Source organism: Phascolarctos cinereus, unplaced genomic scaffold, assembly GCF_003287225.1.
Source record: "Phascolarctos cinereus isolate Bilbo 61053 unplaced genomic scaffold, phaCin_HiC Scaffold_7;HRSCAF=346, whole genome shotgun sequence".
NCBI lineage: Eukaryota > Metazoa > Chordata > Mammalia > Diprotodontia > Phascolarctidae > Phascolarctos > Phascolarctos cinereus.
Window position 1 is genome coordinate 32553420 of NW_027556180.1, and position 26456 is coordinate 32579875.

Consider the following 26456-nt stretch of genomic DNA (forward strand, 5'->3'; position numbering starts at 1 on the left):
AGGGAGGGAAGGAGAGAAAGAGAATGGGGGAGGACAGGGGAGGAGAAGGAGAAGAGAGAGAGAGAGGAGGGAGAGGGAAGGGGGAGGAGGAGGAGGAGGAGGAGGAGAGGGTGGGGCATGGAAAAAAGCAAAGTTAATATGTCTTCAGAAAGGACAATGCTCTCATTCAGCACTCATGCTAGGGTTCAGAACACTGGACTTTGAATTAGAAGACTCGGATCCAGGTCCAAGCTCAGCCACATAGCTCGTCTTAGCCCTGGCCAGGTTGTTTCCTTTCTCTGGGTCTCAGTTTCCCCACATGTCACATGAGGAGATCAGACTAGGTGATCTGTAAGGTCCTTTTTAGCTCTGATATTTTATGAATATACGGTTGAACATCTCTTTGGATGAACAGACCCTACATCACTTTGTAAAATGTAGTGCTGCACTTGGGGTCAGGCAGATCAGGGTTCAAATCCTACCTTGAACAATTACTAGCTGTGTAACCCTGGGCAAGTCACTTAACCTCTCTGAGCCTCAGTTTCCTCATATGTAAAATGTGGATAATAGCTGGTTATCATCAGAACCAAAGGAAACAAAGAATGTAAAGCCCTTTGCAAAATTATAGTTGTATGAAATGTGTGTTATTATACTTACTAGTATTAGCTATGGCCAGGGATTACCTCTGTGGTTTTCATTAGCATGGAGAACTCTCAGATGAGGACACTCACTTATCAATGCAGGTCAGCACTTTCTACAATTTATAGTCTTAGCCATTCAATAAGCATTTACTAACCACTTACTATATACCAGGTACTGTGCTAAGCACTGGGGAAAGAAAAACAGAAGCATACATTCTAAAGAAGAGATCACGATCTCTCCAAAATAAATAGGTGGATACAAGGCATCAGAATTTCCCAGAGCTCGGAGAAATCAGGTGACTTGCATAATGCCGTACATTTAGTGTGTGTTAGGGTCAGGGCCTGAATCCAATTCTTCCTGGCCCTCAGGCCAGCCCCATTTCTGTGCCACATAGCCTCTATTATTGTTAGAAACTTTTGCAGTTCTTAGCAAAAATAATTTGAGACAACTCAGTCAAGTGAATGATGGGAATATTATTCCATACTGACAATTCTCTAGAAGGTAATTTAAATTAAGTTACATTTGATCAGATCCATATACTAGGTTAATTATATTTGACCAGATTAAAGAAGTAAAAATATCATAATATGGAATATTATATTCTAGGTTTACATATTTAAATGGGCAAACTTTTATTATCTCTATCTTTTCCTTGGGACTCATTAGTTTAAAATATTTCAATTTTTTTTCATAAACCAGTGTTCGCAACATGAACACATTGGGAAAAATAAATTCATTACATAAAACATTATAGAGAAATAGCCTGGGGGGGGGTGGCAGGTAAAGGGCAGGCATCAGAATTAGGAACCCATGGGTTCATGTACCAAGTCTGACACCTCTGGGAAAGCACTTCAGCTCTATTGCCTCCAAGCAACTCACTATGGCTTTAAGGAGCAGAATAGCTCCAGGTCTCCAGTGGTACATGGAGATCCTCACTGGAAGCCACCAGCTCAAACTGGGGCTCCTGAGAGCCAGTTGTTAAACGTTCAGCTGAGCAGTTACACAAGCAAATGGAAGCTTCTGATGCTTTCAACAACCTAACTGTGCTTGGCCTCCACCTCTCCTGCCCCCCAAGGCCCTCATGTTCTCAACTTAGCCTTACCATCTAATAAATGTTGCCTGTCCAATGCCCTGTTCTCCCAGGCTCCTGCTAATATTACAAAGCAAGCTAAATCCTAAGCCACGCGTCTACCTCCTACAGCACTACGTCTTTTTAAGAAGGAACTCTTGGACAAACTGGGCCTTGACCCAAAGCAATGCTATTCCAATGGTAGAATTTGAGAAGCCATGGTGGAGATCTTTCCCAACCAACTCTCTTACAATCAGACAATATGGGGGGGGGGGTTGGCCACCTACAGAGGAGGTGGGCCCTGAGTTCAGGGGCCACTGAGTAAGTACTCTTCTGGGGAAAGCCGATTCTCACTATTTCCCATGCCTGGGACTTACTTCGATGTATATGTAATGTTTGCTGTTCTCTATCACATGCATATATGCAGCATGGATGGATTCTTCATGGTACTTTATGCCGGCTGACCAATCTGCCGCAGAACGGAGTAACTACAAGAGAAAATGAAGAAAGATTAAAGCTTACATTACCCTCTAATGAATGTGACTCTAATAATAATAATGAGTACCATTATAACTGTGCTAAACATTTTACAATGATTATTTCATTGGATTCTCACAACAATCCTGAGAGGTAGGTGGTGTTATTATTCCCATTTCACAGATAAGGAAACTGAGGCACAGAGAGATGACATAACTTGCCTGAGGTCATACCAGCCAGTGTTAGACCCCAGAAGCTCTGACCTCAAAACCAATGCTTCTTCCAATAGACCACACTGCCTCAAAGGTTCCTGGGAATAATAGACAATTGAATGCAAGCATTTCTTAAGAAGGGCAGCTATAGGGTGCTATAGTGCATAGAGCTTCAGGGCGGTTGTCAGGAAGACTCACCTTCCTGACTTCAGATCTAGCTGTGTGACCCTAGACAAGTCACTTAACCCTGCTTGCCTCAGTTTCTTCACCTGTCAAATGAGCTGGAGAAAGAAATGGCAAATCACTCCAGTATCTCTGCCAAGAAAACCCCAAATGGGGTCATGAAGAGTTGGACACAACTGAAAAACGACTGAAGAAAATAAATTTGTTAAGAATCCTTTGTACGTTCAAGATATCGTTTCATGTGAAGTCATGGAAGAGCAGGCTATCTTCCCATCAAGAATGTTTTCATTTCAAATTGAAAACACAAAGATGTGGCTTCTACCAAAAGGGTTTCTTTTACTTGAGATGATTTCAAAATGTGGCTTCCTTCCCCTCCAAAGAGCACTTCAAATTCACATTAACAAACACACCTGATGCAGACATAAGTTTCTCTTGACCGCGGGTACTTTTTTTTCCACGTGAATTTCTTAAGCAGAAATTTGTATCATTAACAGAAAAAAACAATTTATCATCCTCTGAACTTAGCCCTAGTGGAAATGGTAGGTCCAAGCCCACCTGGATTGGAACCCAGGCTGTTACCTGTTACTTGTGTGGTCATCGGCAAATTATTTACATCTCTGAAGGTATCATTTACCTTAGCTTCCTAATCTGTAAAATGGTGATAATAATCCTTGTTTCAACAAGATGTTAGGAGGTTCAAGGGAGATACTCTCTTCTGCATACTACTCTGTCTCTCATGACATGCCACAGAGACAAGCCTCTCTTGTGGATGCCTGTACCCATTCCCTGGGGCATTCTCTCCCAGGGGACCATCAGGAAAAGGTGGCGTCATCTCTGAACCCCTCCTCTCCCACTCTCCAAATCCTACCCTTTCTGAAAAAATCCAGCACCAGTACGACTTCCTGCAAGAGGATTTCCTGGGCATTGGTAGCATGTAATTCAATCCAACTCAGCAAACATTAAGCACCACCTGTGTTCTAAGTGCAGGGCTGGGAACATAAGGACAAAAACAGACAGTTTCTGGTCTCACACTGATCTCCTTTCTAAACAGAAATTTTGGTAAATGCTTTATCGGTAATGGGTAAAAAAAAAAAGTTCTCTTGAGATTCAACCTGGCGCAGAGAGTAGAAAGCTATCCTCAGAGTTGGGAAGTGCTGGGTTCAAGCCCTATCTCTGATATTCTGGTTGTGTGACCCTGGGCAAATCACTTAACTCTCAGTGCCCCAAGCAACTCCCTCAGACTATAAGGTATAGAGCAGGTGCCAATCTGCTTTGATGGTCCCTAGTTTGATGAGAAAAGCATTGTGACTTCCCCAATGACTCATTGTACCCTCCTTTGTAACAAACAAGTATAACTTGAGAAAATGGTAACAACACGTTGGCCGTGTCTGACAGTATATACCTAGTTCCACACCTGTAGTCTCTAGTGGTAAGAGGCATGCCTCACTGTCAATAGTCTGAAATTCTGAACTTATCCTACACTTCATGTCACCTTTTTTATATGTTCACTTATTTATAGAGTTTGAATTCAGTAATGCCTTCATTTTTTTAATTCAATTTTATTTTCTGCTCTGCATTCTCCCCACCTCCCCCTTCCCCTGCCACCTCTTTGGCATGGAATTATTCTAATTGCTGATCGATTTAGGGTGGACTCCATCAAAACCTGGCCAGGTGTTAAGGACAGTCAAGCTAAGCCAATACAAGCACCAGGAAGGAGAACCAAGGTGCTCTGACAAGGCTGAACCTTGTACCCTTTTGTCTAGCTCTCTGGCTGCTGACCCTGAGGCTGTTTCATGCACTTCCCGTCCTTAGTTACATTTCTGGTTTACCCAGGTCCGAAAACCAGCTGAAACTTGCCCCCAGCATGAGAGCCTCTGGTTATCACATCTCCTGCTTCCTCATTCCCACCCAGCTCCGACCTTCTCCAGTCATTCTCTGGAGGCCCATTAACCTTCCAGACTGCAGAATGCCTGAGATGGAGACTCTTCAGGCTCTCCTCATGGGGCTGGGGGACCATATGCCCTCCTTACAGAGCATGGGGACTGAAAATGCTGCACTATGTCTAGAAAACACCACCCTGCATGGACAGATCTCATCCACTTGCTTCAATGGAGCCGTGATCTCTTTGGGGTTTTCCTGTCACACACAACTGAAAAACAACTGAACAACAATATACAGGTAATAAGTAGTAGAGGGAAGATTTAAACCTAGGCCAAGATTCAACAGAGGATATGGACTATTCATCTTTCATCCCTCACTGTCACTACATGACCATCCCATCTCCTTCTAGTCACATTACCCTTTAAATGATATATATCTGGAAAGTCATCAAAGAGATGAGCAAAGATGGTGGTGTACGAGGAAGCAGATTCCTTTTTGGAATGAATTGGCCATTCATGGGGCCCAGGATGACCACTATTTATCTCAGACCAGGTGGACACAGGGACAATGATCCTAACTTTTTTTTTTTTTACAATGGACGGTCCATCATAAACAGCTAAAAACTTGGGGTTGGTGGCTTTCTATAGGAGCTATCTTAAAAAGCATGTTAAAGATTCTATCTTACGGCATCTCAGTAAAAGAACAAGGTTTTTCCTACCATAGAGTAACTTGGGGGGCAGGTAGGTGGTACAGTGGACAAAGCACTGGGCCTGAAGTCAAAAAGACCTGAGTTCAAATTCAGCCTCAGACATTTACTAACTGTGTGACCCTGGGCAAGTCACTTAACCCCAATTACCTCAAAAAAAAAAAAAGAAACTGGGGGGGGTGCAGCCTGGTGTACAGAAGACCAGCTGAGAGGCAGAAAGAACTGGGTTCAGTTCCCACCTCTGACAGATTCTGGCCATGTGACCCTAGACATATTATTTGACCTCTCACTGCCCGAGGTAACTCTCTAAACTATAAGGTGCAGAACAGTTGCTAAAATGCATTGGGTTGAGGGAAGTTCCACACAGGGAATTGTCTACTCTGAGGAAACCATAGAACCATATATTCATAACAATAATGATGATAACAACTAACATTTATACAGTGCTTGCCATGTGCCAGGCTTTGTGTGAAGTGCTTTACAATTATTATCTCATTTGATTCTCACAGTAAGTCTGGGAGGTATGTGCCCATATCATCATCCCTATTTTACGGTTCAGGAAGCTGAAGCAAATACAGGTTCAATGACATGCTCAAGGTCACACAGCTAGTAAGTCTGAGGACAGATTTGAACTCAGGTCTTCCTGACTCCAGGCTTAGTGCTCTATCTACTGTGCCAACTAACTGTCTCATTCCCCCACCAAAAAAGGGAAACTAAGCAAGCAAATAAGCTCTTGTTATATGCACCTAAATTAGAAATAACAGTGCTGCAGTGGGCTTAAATAACACTGCCAGTGAAAGTTATGGCCACTAGCTCTGTGATCCTGGGCAGGTCACTAACCCTAATTGCCTCCCTCTTCTCCCCAAAAAAAGAAAGTTATAGCCATCTTTTCTGTGTGTTCTGCATAAAGACAAGCACATACAGTGTGGTAGTCTACGGTCATTAACCAACGTTAGTTGAGCTTCTAGAAATCTCAAGTGAAAAGCCTGTAATCCAATTTATTGCATCAAAATAGAAATTAGATGGCTCAGACAAATGTGTGTATTACTTCAGTGAAATATTTTCATCACCTCTGAATGCCTATTTTTTCCAGCTGTTCCATTTTGTTTCTCCCCAAAGATTCCATTTCTGGATTAACCTAAGTAATGATGCCAAGACTGAAATTGATCATAACTCATGCAGAAATGTGCGTAGATCATATTGCCCCAAATATAGCTGGAGTCAAGTCTAAACTCCACTTTTCAAACCTCAGCATTACAAAATTACAGAATATATATATGAAAAATGCAGGGGGAGTTCTTTAAAAATATGTTTCTTCTCAAAGTTACAACTGGAACCCATCATTTTTCTGTCTGCTGTGGCCCCCTCTTAAGCACAAAAAATACCTCCAGCCAAGCACAACTCCCAACTTTCTTACTGTATTGTTTCCAAGTAGAACTCGTAGGTTGCATAATAGGAGTCTGTTCTTGGAGGGGAACATTTCTAATTTTCCTAGAATCTCTCCCAAATTGCATTTCTTTTCTTGACCTGATGCCTTCATTGACCCTTTCCAGTTTCAGTCTTTACAGTTCACCCAATCCCATTTCCCTCATCTCACTACTTTTTCCTCAGTTACCCAGTCAAAATCATCAGACACCAATAGACAGAGTTGGTGACTTTTCTGAAGTAGGGTAGCAAGTAGATGGCTTCTCTTTAATATACTTTAATATTGAGTTTATAGCCAAAGAGCATCCCAACCACATTCATTCACCTTGAGGGTCAGGAAGACCTGGGCTCAAATTTAGCTTCATACGCATACTACTACCCTAGGTAAGCCCATAACCACCTCATGTTCTTGATTTCCTCATCTGTAGAATGGGGATAATAATGGTATCTATCTCACAGGGTTTGGGGAAAGCTCGTGGTATATGAATTCCAAATATTATTCACAGCATTATTATCCTTGCCCTAAAAAAATCCCTCTCCAATATATTCTATGGGTTAAAGGTTAATATGACTTAAACTTCTTCCAAGAACTTGGTGATGGTTATGGTGTATGTACTGGAAGACAGATGAGCTTTGAAGCCAGAAGATTTGAGTCTTGGCTCTCTCATCAGTAAAATGAGGACAATACTTATCATTATCATTATTATCCCAGGTATTATGTATTAAAGATATGCTAGCACTAACAACAATAAATACGGTCACTAATGTTATATAATTATACAAATAATGAATATTACTGTTATTATTTAATCATGAATATTATTGTCAGAACTAGCACTTATATAGCATGTTCAACTTTGCCAAGTGCTTTACAAATTTTAATCACATTTTCTCCTCATGGTGCTATTATTAATCCCATTTTACAGATGTGGAAAAAGAGGCAGATAGTAGTCAAGTGACTTGCCTTAGTTCACACAGCTAATAAGCATTTGAGAAAGGATCTGAACTGAGTTCTTCCTGACTCCAAGACTCACATTCTGCCCTCTTTGCCACCTAGATCCCATCCTAACTGTACTATTTTGAGTACATCTGATCACTAGGAGCGTTCATCAAATTTCCTGGAAATGATTTATACTTTTATCCTTCACCACTACATTACTTCACTCCAGTCCCAGCCACATATCCCCAAACTTTATTACCTTTCAATAACCTAACGTGACACTTGATTTTGCAGTGGCATTACCTGGACACTTGTCACAAATGTAAATGAACAACTCATTTATTGTGAGCCAAGGCAAACTCACTCTAGTAGTGGTCTTTAGCTCGAGTTCAGGCGTGCTCATGAATAACTCCTTACTGCATAGACACCTAGCCCAAATAATGACTCAGAATGGAGTTCTGTATAGCTTTGGTTTCTCAGAAGTGGGAAAGAGAAGATGCTTCTGCGAGAGGTCATGTTAGTGGAAAGAGTTCCTAAATTGAGGCTAATGTGGTATCTATGGCCATCTCTATCACAACTCACACAAGCCCCATCTGACTACCCTGCCCTGCCCTGAGGATGCTAAGCATTGCTAGGGGAGAGACACAGAATTGAGCTTATTTTGCTACATGCTTCATCATCTGTGAGCATGCATGGGCCCTCAATGCTGCTTGGCCATCCTTCTATCTCTACCCTTATCAGCACTACCTATCATTTGTAACGGTATTGTTTCAAAACTTTCCCTCTCTGCTCAAGCCCCCACCCGACCTCCAAGCTCCACATACACACACCCCAATGGATGATAAACAACTCCCTCTATCACGAGAAGATTGATCTCTCTTAGTTTTATCTATTCCACAAAACTTCCTGTTACTTTTGTCTTCTCCTTCTTCCTTCTCCTTTCTCTTTCCTTCTTCCCCAATCACTAACAGAGAAGGAACCAAGGCTAATCTCTCTATCTGACCACTTCATGACATTCCTTCCCACTTGCTACAGGAAGTTGCTCTAGCAGTCAACTCTTCCGTTTTAAGCATTTTCAATCTTCTGGCTCCTTTCCAATGGTTGACAAAATAACTCAAGTTCCCCAAGTCCTAAATTTTGTTTAAATAAAAAAAAATATGAGTCCCTGACCCATTCCTTCTATCCAATGGATGGATATTACCTTTCCTTGTCCCCGTCACTTCTTGAAAAATTTACCTACACCCAATGCCTTTAACTTTCTTCTACCATCTATTTCCACAACTTTTGGAACCCTGACATTTTTCCCACCACTCACCCAAGGTTCACCAAGTGCAGAAGAGAGAGAAGAAAGTTACAGATTACTGGGATGCAGACTGGGAGAGTCCCACACCTGGTGAAATCACTGGTCCTCGATGTACTGATGTAAAATGAGCACAATAATGCTCAAACTCCCCATCTGAAAAGGCTGGGAAGAAAGCATTCAACAAACTTTATGGGCTGAAGAAATGAATTTGTTACTCAGTGTCTCCACATCACAGCTCAAAGGGTCACAGGATTTGCAGCGACCATAAGCTTGAAGGTAACAGTCTAAATCCTTCATTTCACATGGAAGGCCATGGAAGGAATGGGATTTGACCAAAGTCAAAGAGGTAGTTAATGGCAGAGCTGAGGTCTGAACTCAAATTCTTAGATTCCAAATTCAGCACACTTTCCAATGCACCACACTTCCTTTTCAGCTCTGCGTAGTACTTCCCTCAACACAGTCTATATTCCCATCAAATTGGCCAAGGACTTACTGTCCCTGAAAATATTCTCCATCCTCTCACCTCCTTGTCTTTGCTTATGAGGTTCCCTATTCCTGGAATGTCCTTCCTCTCTATTTTTGCCTACAAATCACTACCCACTCCAGATTCCACAGGTTCCATGAAGCTTTCTTTATAACAGACTTGTCCCTCAAATCTGCCTTTGTTTTTCAACTCTCTGATACACTTAATTATAGTATATAACATCACACAATAACTGTACTTGTTTCTTCCCTGCCAATTAGATTAGAAGCACCACGAGGGCAGAAACCATGTCTAATATAAACTTTTCTATCTTCTACATGCTGAGCATAGCAGTCTCCACTGCATAGTAGGCATCTGCTGATGGTATTGCTGGTTGATTGAACCAATAAATGAATGAATAAGCATTTTGTCACTACTTTTCTTAACAGCATCTCCATAGAACTATGGGATTTAGATTCCTGGTAGTGTTGTCATGGTAAATTTTTAACAGTTAGAACTCTGAAAAAGAATGTATGCAAGACACACTTTTACATTTGAGCTACATTATTAATATTTTCTCTATTACATTCTTAAGTCTTTTTTTTAAGGCAATTGGGATTAAGTGACTTGCCCAGGGTAACACAGCTAGTAACTGTCAAGTGTTTGGTCTGAGGCTGGATTTGAACTCAGGTCCTCCTGACTTCAGGGCCAGTGCTCTATCCACTGTGCCACCTAGCTGCCCCTCATTCTTAAGTCTTAGACAATTGACAAAATAATAAATCAAGCCTTGGTTTGAAGTGATTGCCAATTTCCAAGGTGTAAATGCTCATATGGAAAATTTAACAATTGGCTCTAGTCAAGTTTGAGCTGGCTCCAGCACACCCCTGGCTGTGAGGAACTTAGAGGTCACTTCATCTAGTCTAAAACCCTATTTGACACATGGGGAAACTGAAGCTTAGAGAGGTCAAAGGACAATTCCATGTAGGGGATTCCAAATGGCAAGTGAGGGATAATAATCATAGCACCTACCTTACAGGGTTTTTGGGAGGATCAAAAGAGATTTGAATCTGAGGTTTTTAAGTACTATAAAAATGCTAGCTATTATGATAGTGATAATGATTACATATCAGAGTCAGCATTGAGATTCAGATCCTCAGACTAAAAACCCTGTGCTCTCTTTACCAAGCTGGGCTGACTTTAAAATTTAAAACTTATAGGAATCTTAACTTTCGTTATTTGGTACCATACCAAAGCAGTAGTTATACTGCTGGCTGACATAGTTTATTCCTCTAAAAAAAAAAAACCCACACCTTGCATTTTTAGTTTCTCTGCACCTCAGCAATTTCAGAGCACTCCCCTCTGTCTCTTTCTGGCTGCATTCCCTCTGGATTCTTGTGGCAGATCTTGGTTCATGTGCCCAGGGCTAAAGGAAAGCACCCAACCTTATTTGTGAAGTGTCTGCTGAAGCTGCCAGAGCAATGCGCCAAGTCTATAAACCACTTTCGAGAAGCTGAAATCAATTTGGGGGGGAGCTAGCCTTTGCCTAAATCTCTCTCTCTCCCTCCCTCTCTCTCTCTCTCCTGAGTCATTTCACTAATGATGCCAGAGGGGACTGTGGCTATATCAGGGCTGCAGAATGCAGATGAGGAATAAATGCTAATACTTAATTATAGTGATTCTCCTTAAGAACAATTTTCAAAGCAAAAAAAAACCACCCTGGTGTGTGTGTATGCATGTGTGTGTGTGTGTGTGTGTGTGTTGGAGGGGGCTAGATGGATAGGAGAACTAAGGTAGATTGGGCATAGATAGGGCTAGGGGAGAATTTGTGTGACCTCAGCATTGGTAGCACTGAAGATTTGGGATAGTAACCATCACTGTTGTCTTGGGAACAGACATCTGGGCTGGAGGCTTGGGTGCAGTTGAGGGTAGACTAGAAATCCTGGGATTAATATAGCCTGTTAACTTGGGATAGGGGATATGCAAACTGGCCCTAGACATAGGGGACTTCTGAGTCTGTCACTCAGTTATCAAGTATTTATTAAGTGCTTACTATGTAAATAGTCAGGTACTGTGATAGATAGATATATGTAAACATATATATATATGTATATATATATATACATATATATATATATACACATACATACATATACATACACACACACACCTAATATATACCTATATTGTATAACATATGTAATATATTTATATAATATACCTATATTGCATAATATATGTAATTTATATAATAATACCTATATTATACAAATACATAATATATTTATATAATATATTTACATTCAATATATACAAATTTTACATTTACATTTAATATATACAAAACATATGTGTATATTTTGGTATATATATACACATACATACACATGTATCCAAAGAGACCACATATATACACATAAATATATAAATAAACATATATGCATATCTATCATCTATCTATCCATCTATCTACCTACCTCTATCATCTACCTACCTGTCTGTCTGTCTATCAACATCTATCTATCAACATCTATTTAGCTATCTATCTATCTATCTATGAGGCACTACTTGGTAGGAAACTAGCCAAAGGGATAAGGAATATTTTCTCCATGACAGAGAGCTACCTTGACTAGAGAAGAGGGACCAAAGGAGCACCCTGTGGAGCACTGCAGGTTGGGAATCTATTCGTTGGAATTCAGCCCTATGCGTCTTCTGTGATTTCTGTCACTGCTAAGAGAATTTCTAATGAGAAAGTGTTGTGTGTGAATAACAGGAGTAATAAGTCAAAAAGTCACTAGAGCATGAGTCACTCAAATGATGCAGACCTTGAAAGTCTGGACTTTGGGCAAAGTATTGGATCAAGCCTCCCATGCTACCGTCAGGGACAAAATGGAGAGATGAACTCGATAAAGCACAGTTTGGTGGATTCCAAGGTAGCTGAATGACCTGACTCAATAAATAGTAATTAACAGCATCATGTTAGCTTGGAGGGAAGTCTCTGACTGATGCGCCTAAGATCTGGTCTGGCCTGGTGGTGTTTAGTACTATTATCAATGACCTCGAGGGGCGGAGCCAAGATGGCGGAGTGAAAGCAGTGACTTGCTTGAGCTCTCCTCCAAACCCCTACAAATACTCACAAAAAATGGCTCTAAACAAATTCTGAAGCAGCAGAACCCACAAAAAGACAGAGTGAAACAAATTTCCGGCCCAAGACAACCTGGATGATTGATCAGAAAGGTATATCGCACAGGCCTGGGAGTGGAGTGCAGTGTGGAGTGGGCGCAGCAAACCTGGAGCAGGCCTCAGAGGACTGAATCTCAGGCAGCTGTGGAGGTTTCCAGACTCCTCAATCCACGAATGCCAAAGACAACTTAGAAGGTCAGTGGGAAAAGTCTGTTTCTGTCGGTGGTCAGACAGGAAGGTGGGGTCTCAGCTCCATTCCCAAGAGTGGCCCTGGGGGGGGGGGCAGCTGCTTCCCGAGCTTCCAGCCCACAGACTGAGGGGAATCCAGTGGCTGATCAGAGAGGGATTGCAGGGATCTCTTTGCCAGTGCTGAGGCAGGAATCTCTTGCTTTGCCCGTGTGGATCTGGGTCACAGTTCTGGGCAGTGCTGGGGTGAGGAGGAGCACTGGCTGGTGGAGCTTGTAGTGGCTATGGACAGGAACCCCTCCTCACAGTTACAGGACAGAAAGGAGTACTTGTGGTCACAGGCCAGGAAAAGAGTAAACACCTCACCCCTTATCATACCACCTTGGAAGAACTGAAAATTTACAGGTCCCTACAAGTATCTCTGAAAACAGCTACACAAACCCCTGAAGCTTGGGACAGTACTCTCCACATTGGAAGCAGACTCTTACCTTAACAAAGAGTTTAAAACTCAAGTAATTGGCCGGATCATGAGCAAGCAGCACAAAAAGAGTCAGACTATATTATCTTACTTTGGTGAAAAGAAGATCAAAATATACAACCAGAAGAAGACAACAAAGTCAAAGCTCCTACATCCAAAGCCTCCAAGAAAAATATGAATCAGTCCCAGGCCTTGGAAGAGCTCAAAAGGGATTTTGAGAAGCAAGTAAGGGAAGTAGAGGAAAAACTGAGAGTGATGCAAGAAAATCATGAAAAACAAGTCAACAGCTTGCTAAAGGAGACCCAAAAAAATACTGAAGAAAATAACACCTTAAAAAATAGCCTAACCCAAATGGCAAAAGAGGTCCAAAAAGCCAATGAGGAGAAAAATGCCCTAAAAAGAAAAATTGGCCAAATGGAAAAGGAAGTCCAAAAGATTACTGAAGAAAATACTTCCTTAAAAATTAGAATAGAGCAATTGGAAGCTAGTGACTTTATGAGAAATCAAGACACTGTAAAACAAATCCAAAAGAATGAAAAATTAGAAAACAATGTGAAATATCTCATTGGAAAAACAACTGACCTGGAAAATAGATCCAGGAGAGAGAATTTAAAAATTATTGGACTATCTGAAAGCCATGATCAAAAAAAGAGCCTAGACATCATCTTTCAAGAAATTATCAAGGAAAACTGCCCTGATATATTAGAACCAGAGGGCAAAATAGAAATTGAAAGAATCCACAGATCTCCTCCTGAAAGAGATCCCCAAAGGAAAACTCCTAGGAATATTATAGCCAAATTCCAGAGTTCCCAGGTCAAGGAGAAAATATTACAAGCTGCCAGAAGGAAACAATTCAAGTACTGTGGAAACACAATCAGGATAACACAAGATTTAGCAGCTTCTACATTAAAGGACCACAGGGCATGGAATATAATATTCCGGAGGGCAAAGGAGATAGGATTACAACCAAGAATCACCTACCCAGCAAAACTGAGTATAATCCTTCAGGGGAAAAAATGGTCATTCAGTGAAATAGAGGACTTTCAAGCATTCCTGATGAAAAGACCAGAGCTGAATAGAAAATTTGACTTTCAAATACAGGACTCAAGTGGAACATGAAGAGGTAAACAGGAAAGAGAAATCATAAGAGACTTATTAAGATTGAACTGTTTACATTCCTGCATGGAAAAATCATGAGACCTTTGTCAGTATTAGGGTAGTTGAAGGAAAAAATTATATGTATATAGATAGATAGATAGATAGATAGATAGATAGATAGATAGATAGATAGATAGATAGAGGGCACAGGGTGAGTTGAAGATTAAGGGGTCATATCTGGAGAATAAAATTAAGGGATGAGAGAGGATATACTCGGAGAAGAAGAAAGGGAGAGGTAGAATGGGGTAAATTATCTCAAAAAAAAAACAGAAAAGAAAAGTCTCTTACAGTGGAGGGGAAACAGGGGAAGGTGAGAGGGAATGAGTGAATCTTATTCTCATAGGATTTGGCTTAAGGAGGGAATAACATACACATTCAATTGGGTATGGAAATCTGTCTTACCCTACAGGAAAATAGGGGGAGAAGGGGACAAGAGAGCAGGGGGATGATAGAGAGGAGGGCAGATTGGGAAAGGGGGTAATCAGAAGGAAATACTTCAGAGGAGGGACAGGGTCAAAAGAAAGAATAGAATAAATGGGAGGGCAGGATAGGATTGAGATAAATAGAGTTAGTTTTTTCACAACATGTCTACTATGGACGTGTTTTGCATAACTGCACATGTATAACTTATATTGAGTTGTTTGCCTTTCCAATGAGGGTGGATGGGGAGGGAGGAAGAGAGAAAATTTGAAACCTGAAGTTTTAAAAACATGTTATCAATGACCTCAGGGTAGGGAGGGAGTATCTGGTGTGCTTATTAAATGTACAGATGATACAAAGTAAATGCATTACCAAATGACAATATTAGGATCCAAAGTAATTTTGACAGGGTAGGATGAAATCTAATTAAGATGGAATTTAATAGGGATAAATGGGAAATCCTAGATTTTGGCTTAAGAACTCAATTGTACAAGTGCAGGATTGAGGAGGCACGGTTAGACATGGCACATGTGAAAAAATGCCAGGGTTTCAGTGGCCTACAAGTTTCATATGCACCAACAGTATGATATGATGGTCAAAAAAATTATCTTAGAGCATGTTAATAGAGACATAATGGATGTCGAAGTGAGGGAGATAGTTCCTCCAGACAATTCTCTATTCAGATCGTATCTGCAATATTGTACTTAGTCCGGGATTTCATATTTTAGGAAGGACATCAATAAACTAAGGCATGTCCAGAGAAACACAATCAAGATGGTGAAGCTACTGGGGATCGTGCTATCTCAACCAAAGGTCTAGTTGAAAGAACCAGAGATGTTTGGACTGGGGAAGAAAATATATATATGTGTGTGTGTGTGTGTGTGTGTGTAGAAAGGGATGGGAGGAACAGGAAGATATAAGAGCTGCGTGTGCTTCATTTTCATCTTTGTAGAATGGCACTGAGAGCCTTGTGATAAATTCTGGTTGATTGAGCAGCCATCATTTAGTCAAAGGGGCATAGACGTAAAGGCAGAATGAGAATGTGGAGGTCCCCCATGTAGTATATGGAAAAGGAGTATCTGAACCTAGGGTTGCTGGCTCTAAATCCTACTCTCTCTCAACTGTTCCACACTGTTCCCAACACATTTCCCTGACAGCTACTTTTCCCTCTTAAAATGATAATAATAGCTCACATTTATATAGCGCTTTAAGGTTTATGAAGTGCCTTATACGCATTTTCTCATTGGGTTTGAAAAATGAGTCTCCTTTTTACTACATCCACATGGAAGAAACTAATTTGAACAAGCAGCTCTCATTAGGCTTTCGGCTACACCTTTTATTGTGACATGATTTAGAATGCACTTGAAACTTATGATTCCTGTGTCTCCTCCAGCATTTTTTCATAAAAAATTCCTGGCTTCTGTACATGACATAGAGATGATCAAATTTCATTATCTCTGGTTATAGCCCCCTGCAATTATTCTTATAGCATTCAGGACCAAATTTATTGTAGACAATCCTATGCTGATAACATTTTAGGCTCTAAATATGGAATTATAATGGGATATAGCAGAAAAGATTGCTTTTCTGGGTATCAGGAGACTTGGGTTCAAATCTCACTTCTGACATTTCCTAGTTGTGTCTCTCTAGGTAAATCATTTAAATTCTCACCGAGCCTTAGTTTCCTCATCTGTAGAATGGGGATGATGATAATAAACTTTATTTTACAAAGTTGTTGGGAGGATCATGAGATAATATATAAATGTCAGCTACTCTTATTAATAATTAGCTACTAAAAACAACACAGTTGAGTGCTACGTCTGGGTGTTTCCTCTCTCCTTTATCAATATTTTCCTTGTCCTTGAGGGCCTAGGGCAAAGAAGCTTACAAAAGGCTAAACTGTCAAACATGTTCTGAGCCTTGGCTTTTTTTTCAGACAAAACAGTCGAGCTATATGTAGGCAATGAACCCCAGTCCTAGATAGGGAGCTACATCTTAGAAAGACTCACATTTTGAATATAAAGTTAGAAAAATAAATTGTCAAGATAAAGTAAACCAGGCAGTGTGGAATGGTAGAGTGAGCACTGACTCTGAGATCAAGGTACCTGCGTTCGAATCTCACCTCTGACATTTATTACCTTTGTAACCTTGGGCCCCAGTTGCCTCAGATGTAAAATGAGGTGGTTGGATTTGGTGACTTCTAGGGTCTCTTCCAGCTCTAAATCTGTGATCCTTTGATGTTCTTTCCTTAACTAGTTTCTTAGTTCTGGTAGGAAGGATAGAAACTTCTCTCATGTTCCCCTATTCAATACCTAGTGCCATGTTATGTGTATTTGTTGTCATTCATTCGTTCAGTCATATCTGACACTTTGCAACTCCATGAACCATAGCATGCCTGGCCCTTCTATCCTCCATTATCTCCTAAAGTCTATCCAAGGCCATGTTCGTTGCTTCCATGACACTACCTATCCATCTTATCCTCTGCCATCCCCTTTTCCTTTTCCCTTTAATCATTCCCAACATCCAAGTCTTTTCCATTGAGTCTTGTCTTCTCATTATGTGGCCAATCAAAATATTTAAGCTTCAGCTTTGGTATTTGTCCTTCCAATGAACAGCATCCCAAAAGTCTTATTGCAGTACTAAGCTAAGGGATCCCTTGTATTAGGTACTCAATACCCACAAGCTCTATTCAGATTCAGTCTACTTTCCAAAGCATCTCATGGACTCCTCCAGTTGCTTGGACCCCTCTCCTCAAAACAAGGTTGTGTCACACTTATCTACGAAGATTTTCTAGCACCCAGTAGTACATAAACTCCTTGAAGGCAGGAACTGTTTTTCAGTTTTTAACTTTGCCTTCCCAGAGCCTACCATGATGTCTAGCTCATAGCAAGGGGCTTAAAAAGTGGTTGTTGAATTGAATTGAAATAAATTGGATTGGTGAATGAAAGAGTCTTTGGAAAATTCACTGGGACTCAAGATAGTGAAAAGTTGCAGGAGTATAAACTAACCCAATGGACCAAATGCTCTTCATACTGAGAATGTTCATTTCATCTCACAACTCCAGCCAGTATTCAAAGGCATGGGGAGAGAGAAGGTAATCAAATGACAGCCCTGTCTGCCTTGTAGGCATGAGAAGAGCCAGTGGATCAGATGGAACCAGAGCTCCAATCTTCCAGCTACATCCTCTCCATTCTTCTTCCTTCCACATGAAACAAACAGGATTGTTTCATGGTTTTGTGGGCTACACAAAAGGGTATAATCCTTACTAGGCAGTCAGCTATAGGTTTCATTCATAACTTAATTAACACAAGAGATGCTCTCAAATACTTCAACAAGTCAAATATTAGTGTGAACTCAAATTTCTTCCAGCCACAGTTCTGTTTCGGTTTCCTCTAAAAGACATCCTAACTGTATCTCAGATGATGCACCATTTACTTCATCCGGCAACTGGTAGGACAGTAAGACTACAACAGAAGCTACCAAAATGAATTAAATAAATGATCGGATCTATGTCAATGGCTGTAAGTTGAAATCAATTGGAACTTTATCTCATGGAGACAGGTACCTTCCTAGCCATAGTTAACTACTCTTGCTCAAATCTACAATAAACCCCAATCTGATAACTACATATGCCTCTTTGCTAACATGCAGTACAAAATACTTGACTTCAGATGCTTGGTTTATGCATTTTTTTAAACTTTTTTCATCTTCAATACACCCATTCACATTGTTGCTGTCTAAGACTATGACCTTCTCGGACGGTAAGGCAATCTACTTTCTTTGCTTTGTCCAGTACCCATCCCATTAAGTAAGTAGAAATCAATATTTTTTTTAAAGATTTGAAAATAATAATGATGAATTAAGCTCCCTTTCTTCCTTTAAAAGAAAAACCTCTATAATGAATTTATAGTAACAGAGACAAGAACCAAATTTCTTGAGGATAATATGATTATAAATTTAGAGATGGAAGGGACTACAGAGAACCCAACCCCTTAACTTTATAGAAGATAAACTGAGGCACAAAGAGATTAAGTGATCAGCCCAGTGGCACATAGTATTTGTTTTAAACTCTGTTCTTCCTCAGGGCTGCCTCCAAAATGAGATCTTATTCTATTCAGCCTTCCATGAATGACAAGGCAGAGTCACTATCTGGAGTCTTGGTTCTCACTCTCACCTTTTTATTACCTCTGAAATCTTTATTTGGCATTTTGATTAAAGGTTACGATTTTCCACAGGCTAGTCTTAGAGAGGCAACATGGTGGGGTGACGATAAAGCAGATTAGCATCCCACCGCCCTCTTTGTTACAAGTGAGTGGACCACAGTAGGTCACAGCAGCTCCCCACGTCTCAGCTCCCTTTTCTATAAAACAAGGGGTTTCAGCAGGATGATCTTTAAGGTCCCTTCCAAACTGAAGGTCTTATGATTTCATTTTCTGGATGAGTGCCGACTGCAATTCTAATCGATTCATCACGTCTAATAAAATTTCTAAAAAGAGGAAATGACAGCACATTAAAATAAGAAGGCTTTATTATCACTGACTAAAGAAGTGCTAACCTATTATAGCCATTAAAATGAGATGGGAAATGATCCATTTTGAGTAAATTTTCAAAGGGTTGAATAGAAGTACTAGGTACAGAAACAAACAAGAATGACTTTACCCACTTCTGTTTTACTGACGACAATGACTGTCCTCCTTTTGAGAGAGAGGTCATGGATGTCTACAGGTATGGAATATTGCAGATCATGGCACACTCAGGAGCTCCTAGACTTTGGACTAACAGTTTTACTTTACTGTGAAGGGGGTTTTTCTTGTGTGTGTGTGTGTGTGTGTGTGTGTGTGTGTGTGTGTGTGCGCGCGTGCACACATGCAGCATAGAGGAGAAGATACATTAAGTTGCAAGTGTAGTGCAAAACAACAACCATAAAGCATCAATGAGATATTTAAGAAGGAAAGAAAAGAAAATGCAGCTTTCTTTACTTACCTGCACTGTGGCATGCACAGATTCAGGCACCTGATATCGCAACTCATGGGCTGTAGCTTGAGATTTGGGCAACAGGAATGGGTAAGAAAGAGATCGATATTTTGACTTCATAATCTGTAAAAATAAAAGAAAAACTAAAGAGAAAGAAGTATGTATAGAATAATTGTACATATATGTACATACCTATTTTTGTCTAATGGTAGCCATCTCTAGAATAGGGGGGAGGGGGAAGGAAGAAAAAAAAGGGGAAAAAGAAATTTACATGAAAACTTGGTCATACATTTTAAAGGAATATCAAGGTGTACATAGTAAATTTGCAGTTTCATATACAAACATCTTTTTTATTATACTATGTTATGGAAATGCTTGCTTTATTCCATAAATTTAAAAAAAAACTCTAGAAGGTGACTGTGATGGGCTGGAGAAAGGGGTTGTGCATTTTTAAAAAAATTTTCCCTCCAGATTTATGTGTGGAATGCTTTCATTATTTCCAAGAATTCTTATTTACTTTTTTAAAAAAATGTGTTTACCACCCAGCTTTCCAGTGCTAGGGAGAGTGACTGTTGCTAGCACCACAGTATAAATCAAACTGAGAAATTCTGCAAATTACCAAGGAAAATAATTACTGTTCACTTGCAAAAAGGGCTGCTATTCCTCAAACTGCAATGACATCTTGATAATATGTATCTAAACTTGTGTGCATGCTACCTTCGATTCCTCTTTCACTGGGAACTCATCTACATTTTTAATTCGTAACTTGTGGGCTCTAATTCAGACGGAGCTATACAATTTGCAAATCTATCACTTGCATAATCTTTAAATAATAGACACCCAACTAAACATTTGATCTCTTTATTGCAGCAAGCAAGGAGAGGCTTTTTTCCTCCCCTAGGCAGAGGATGGGGGAAAGATTTATAAAAATTAGGTTCCCAACATTTTTTTGGTATTTACCCTTTCCCAACAAATGTTATCCCCATCATTGGAAGTGCACCTTGGTGTCAGTAGACCCCATTCATTTATATTTGGTTTGGGAATGAATTCAGGGATTACTGTAAGAATGTGGGTCTGTCTGACTTTCTGCATTGTCATGTGAATAAAACTTAAGAAGAAAAGGAAAGCCATTCAATACTTCACCAATTCCAGTTCTGTCACTTACTGTGTGTATGGGCTCCAGTTTCCTCATCTGTAAAATTGGGGAGGACAGCTAGGTGGCACCATAGTGGACTGAGTGCCAGGTCTGGATTCAGGAAAACTCATCTTCTTGAGTTCAAATCTGGCCTCAGACACTTACTAGCTGTGTGACACTGGGCAAGTCACTTAACCCTGTTTGCCTCAATTTCCTCATCTGTAAAATGAGCTGGAAAAGGGAATTGCAAACCATTCCAGTATCTTTACCAAGAAAACCCCAAATAGGATCAATAAGAGTTGGACACGACTGAAAATGACTGAACAACGACATTCCTAGAAAGGGTGTCTTTCCCCCATTTTAAATTCTAGGCCACTGTCTTGCTTCCAAAGACAGAAGCAAATGTCCCTTAGGGAGGGGAAGGACAGGTGGCATCCAGCTGTGCCATGTGGGGTAGGAGACAGCCCCAAAGGGTGCCAGGCCATGTGACTCCAGCCAAGCAAAGAAAGCTGAGGGTATATGTGAAGAATGCAAAGGTTGGTGACTTCAAGGTGAAGATGCCTGAAGTTCATGAGTGGAATGTGAGTCCTAGTTCAACTCAATTCCTCATGATGAATAATGATTGGATGGAAATGGACCAATAAAATATTCTACTCTAAAAAAAATGCACAAATAACTTTTAGGCCAGAAGAAATTCAGACATCCTTTCTCTTGTTAGCTACCAGGTAAGTATCTCCCTATAGACAAAGGCTACCCTGAAAGACAAAGGCTGCTCGGTGCCTATCCTTCCTTAGGCACATATTCATATTGAAATAACAGAAGGCCATCCATTTTTCCAGTGCCATTCATATTTTCAATTAGACATATAAGCTCCGTGATGAGCTAAGAAGATGACTCACTCTAAATGAAGCTTTCCTTCATCACTGGCTGAACAGTTGGCTTCAGGGCCTGTCTGAAGCCATGAGGCTAGAAGCACAATGTCTTTCTGCTACAGTCACATATTTCAGTAAAATAGGAATGTTTACACAGATGAACAGGGGTCTGGACATGGTACACGTGCAAAAAGGTCACTCTATAAATATCTACTTCCACAAGCACATGTACTCTGAGAATGCTGGGCTGAGGGAAAGATACTGGACCCATTCTCTGTTTCTTTCCATCTAATCTCTGAAACTTGGAGGAACACAGCTAGGAGATATCATCGTCCCCTACTTCCAGATTCAGTCAATAATGTGCCAGGCACTGTGCTGACCACCTGGGATGCAAAAAGTGGCAAAAGACAGTCCCTCATAATAGTTTACAATCAAATGGAAGAACTCACGGTCTAATGGAGAAGCTCATAATTTAATGTTTTGGGCCCACTGATGGTAGTCACAGGGAAAAGATGACAGGAGTACAACAGAAAACACAAATGGATGTGGAATCAAAGGACCAGGGAGTCAACTCCCACTCTGTCAATAACTGTGTACAAACTTGCTTGGGCAAATCCCTTTTCTCCTCTGGGACTGTTTCCTCCTCTAGAAAATGATGAACTACATGGCCTTCCAAAAGTTAGGCGGTAGAGGGAATAGGGTACCAGACATGCAGGGAGACTCCTGTTCAAATCCCAACCTGGAGATTTACTAGCTGTGTGAACATGGGCAAGTCATTTAACCACCTTCAGCCTCCATTTTTTCATCTGTAAGATGGGTCTAATAATAGCACCTACCTCAGAGGGTTGTTATAAGGATCAAATAAAATTATATATATAATATATATGTATGAGTGTGTGATTGTGTGTGTACATACATAGATACATATACATATGCATGTATATATGTACATGCATGTGTGTGCATTGTGTATGTATATGTACACACATGTGTGAATTTTATATATAAATATATTGCATCTATACTTGTATTTATACACAAATATTCATATATATGAAATACCTTATTTGATTCTAACTATATATGCATATATATATATACACACACACACAAATACATGTTATATCTAAGTATAGCTATAATATATTTATACATAAACATCTACATATATAAATGCTATATCTATAAACATTGGTTTCATATATAGTTATGTGTCATATATGGTGCCATATAAATATTCATTTTTATGATCATTTGAGTCCTTGATCCCAGATGCTTTATTTTTTATATTCCATTCCTTTGTCCCTATCCTTCTCTGCTTCCATTTCGGAGAAGTATCAGATCACGCAGCCCTCACGGTGCTCCGCGGGACAATCTACCTTTGTGAAGTTCCATCGCTGGATGAAATGACGGGCAACATCCCTCGCAGCCTTCCCGTGGACGACAGAGCCGATGTCATGCCATGGCATTCGCGGCATGGAATACCTGTCAATGAAATCTACCCAGACACATCAGACAGTAAAATGACAAAGAGCAATGCCAATGTCAGAAGCCCTGGACCTAGGATCTTAACCACCGCCTTTCTGCGAGTTGTCTCCCTGCTCCCTCTCCCATCCTGGGGTTTTGCACAGGTGGTCTCCTCCATTTGGAACACTGTCTCTAGTCATCTTTGCCTTTTAGGGTCTCTACCCTCCTAGGCACAGCTGAGATACTCCCTCCTCAACTGTGGTTACTCTCGTCTTAGTGAATGTGTGTTACTTTGTCACTCTTTGTTACTTACCTGCATATTTGTTCTTTTCCCCAGTAAAATGTAACCTCCTTGAAGGCAGAGGTTATTTTGGTGTGTGGTGTGTGTGTGTGTGTGTGTGTGTGTGTGTGTGTGTGTGTGTGTGTGTGTGTGTTCCCAGACCCTGGTGTGCTCAGTTGTTCAGCTGTGTCTGACGCTCTGTGACCCCATGGACATGTCCATGGCAGTTTTCTTGGCAAGGATACTGGAGTGCTTTGCCATTTCCTTCCCCAGTTTGTCCACATTTTACAAATGAAGAATTGAGGCAAATAGGGAGTCAGTGACTTGCTCAAGGTCACAGAGCTAGTAAGAGTCTGAGGCCATATTTGAGCTCAGATCTTCCTGACCCCACGCCCTGGTGCTCTATCCACTGCACCACCTAAATGCCTATGGTGCTGCGGATAGCAGGCCCTTAATTAACACTTGTTGAATTGAATTTCCCTGGCTCAGACGTACCAAAGCTTGGCTTGCAGCAGATCGAGTAAATGGTCCTTTAATGCTATTCCTTTAACTATTTTATATTTCCATTTTTTCTCTCTTAGATAATAGCAGATAATCACCAGCTATGATACCAAATTTAGCACATATGAATTATCTTAGGGCTCTGAGCTTGATATATTGTTTTTTCTTTTATCATGTTGAAGTAATGGCAGGTCATTTGGAAAGCCCCATCCATTTTTCCAATTAGACAGATAAGTCTGAGATGAGTGACAAAGATGACTCATTCCAATCAAAAGAAAATGAAGCTTTTAGTCTGAATTAAACAAGGGATGATCACTTGAAGAATTCCATCTTTGGGGAAGACAACTCCAGAGATCATAAAGGCAGAGCTGTAAGGGGCCTCAAAAGCCATCCAGGGCAATTCCCTCATTTTACAGATGAGGAAACTGGGGCCCAGAAGATTAAGTGTCTTACACAAGGCAACACAAGCTGTAAACATCAGTGGTGGGATTTGAACCCGAGTTCTCTGACTCCTTTTCCAGAGCTCTCTCTACTATACCAAGATACGTTGTAACACAATGACATCGAGGGGGAATTTAGTAGAAATATCTTCTGAACTATATGAACCATGTAATTTCTTACTGGGCAGCTAGGTGGCGCCATAGGGCACAGAACTGAGCTCAAAGACAATTTACTAGCTGTGTGACCCTGGGCAAGTAACCTCACCCTGCTGGCCTCAGTTTCCTCATCTTTAAAATGAGCTAGAGAAGGGGATGGCAAACCACTCCAGTATCTTTGCCAAGGAAACTCCAAATGGGGTCATGAAGAGTTGAACACAACTAAAAAATGACCAAACAGCACAATTTCTTACTGTCAACATAGAACTACTATGAAAAGACCTGATTCTGTCATAGTAGGAGCAAGAGCCTGTGGAGCAGGGGTGCGCTAGTAAAAATTTAACAACCAGCTCTTCAGGGAAAATGTACACATGACACACTTTTAAGTTTAACCTACATTATTAACATTTTCTTAAGCCCAGACAATCAACAGAACAATAAAGCAAGCCCTTATTTATGGCGTCTGTGATTTCTAAGGTACAAATGCTCACAATGAAAATGTAACAACTGGCCCTTGTGGATCTAGGAGCTTCATTTCAGTTCTGAGTTAGGAGACCCAAGTTAGAATCTCACTTCACGTATTTCCTAGCTGTATGATTATGAGTAAATCACTTAGCCTCCATTATCCTCATTTTCCCCATCTGTGAAATGGGACTTCCTAAATCACAGTTACCATAAAAAGGCACTTTGCACACTTTAAAACACAGGGCAGAGGATGTGATACAGAATTATTTCTATCCTCTTTAGCATAACGCCTCACATGGGAGGTTAAAAAATGTTTGTTGAACTGAATACTTTTGAGTTGCTAAAAGTGAAGTAAATCTTCAGGATTTGTACCTTCCCACCTTTCCTCTGCCCCTCAAATGTCTTTGTATTCACTTTATACACATTTATATTAGCAGCCACATGGCATGGTGGATAGAGTACCAGGCCTGGAGTCAGGAAGACCTGAGTTCAAATCCAGCTTCAGACCCCTGGCCAAGTCCCTTCACCTCTGTCTGCCTCAGTTTCCTCAATTGTAAAATAGAGATAACAACACCTATCTCCCAGGGCTGCTGTGAGGATCCAATGAGATAATATTTGTAGAGTGCTTAGTGCAGTCGTTGGCACATCGTAGGTACTTAATAAATGCTTATTCTCTTCCCTTATTCCCCTTATAGCTGTATATCTTACCACTGTCCTAATGTGTCTTTTAGGGAGTCAGTGCATTATAGTGGAAGAACACCTGATTTGGACTCAGAGAACCAGGGTTCAAATCTTCCTACCTGAATCTGTAAATGAAGGGATTGAACTGGATGGCTTCTGAGGTCCCTTCTAACTCTCAATTTACGGATCTTATTTTTCTCCCTGATATACTGTATTTTCTATATAATATATTCTGAAGGAACACATTTTATATATAATATGTTCCAAAAAAATATGTTAGCTGTAATATATTCTGATGGAATACATTTTATATATAATATATTCTGATAGAATATACATTACTTAGTGAAATATATTATACATAGAATATATTACATGTAATATATTCTATATAAAATATATTTTTGTTCCACATATATTTTATACATAATATATTGTACATTTTAATCTAGTCTATATACAAACTCTGAGGGAATTAATTCTTGATCCTGTATTTGGTATTTGATTTTATTCTGTAACCATTTTCTTCTGAGAGAAGACACTTAGGTGTGCTAAAATTCAGTCTCTCCCTCTCACTAGTTAAATATTTAAAATTAAGCTTTCCCACCATTGCTACCAGATAAAGAAAAACTCTGTTCTTGATGTTCTCACAAAACCTGATCTCAGCATTTCCTGCAAGGCTTGTGGAGTATCCTTGATAGCTAGGACAGCCTGACCTTTCCCCATCTTTAACAATTAAGGTGATCTTATCTAATTCCTTAGTTACCTATAAGTCTGCCCTCA

The 26456-nt window shown here is 40.3% G+C and overlaps 1 protein-coding gene across 4 annotated transcripts in view; it reads right to left on the minus strand.

Annotated features, from left to right (window-relative positions):
- Positions 1-26456, minus strand: part of PLD1 (phospholipase D1) — a 256470-nt gene that overhangs the window by 50273 nt on the left and 179741 nt on the right. For all 4 annotated transcript variants that reach the window (XM_020980417.2, XM_020980414.2, XM_020980429.2 and 1 more), the window contains 3 exons: positions 23063-23181; positions 19686-19799; positions 2068-2178 (listed from right to left, as the gene is read on the minus strand). In XM_020980417.2, coding sequence (XP_020836076.1) covers positions 2068-2178; positions 19686-19799; positions 23063-23181 — 344 coding nt within the window. The remainder of the gene's footprint in view (positions 1-2067; positions 2179-19685; positions 19800-23062; positions 23182-26456) is intronic.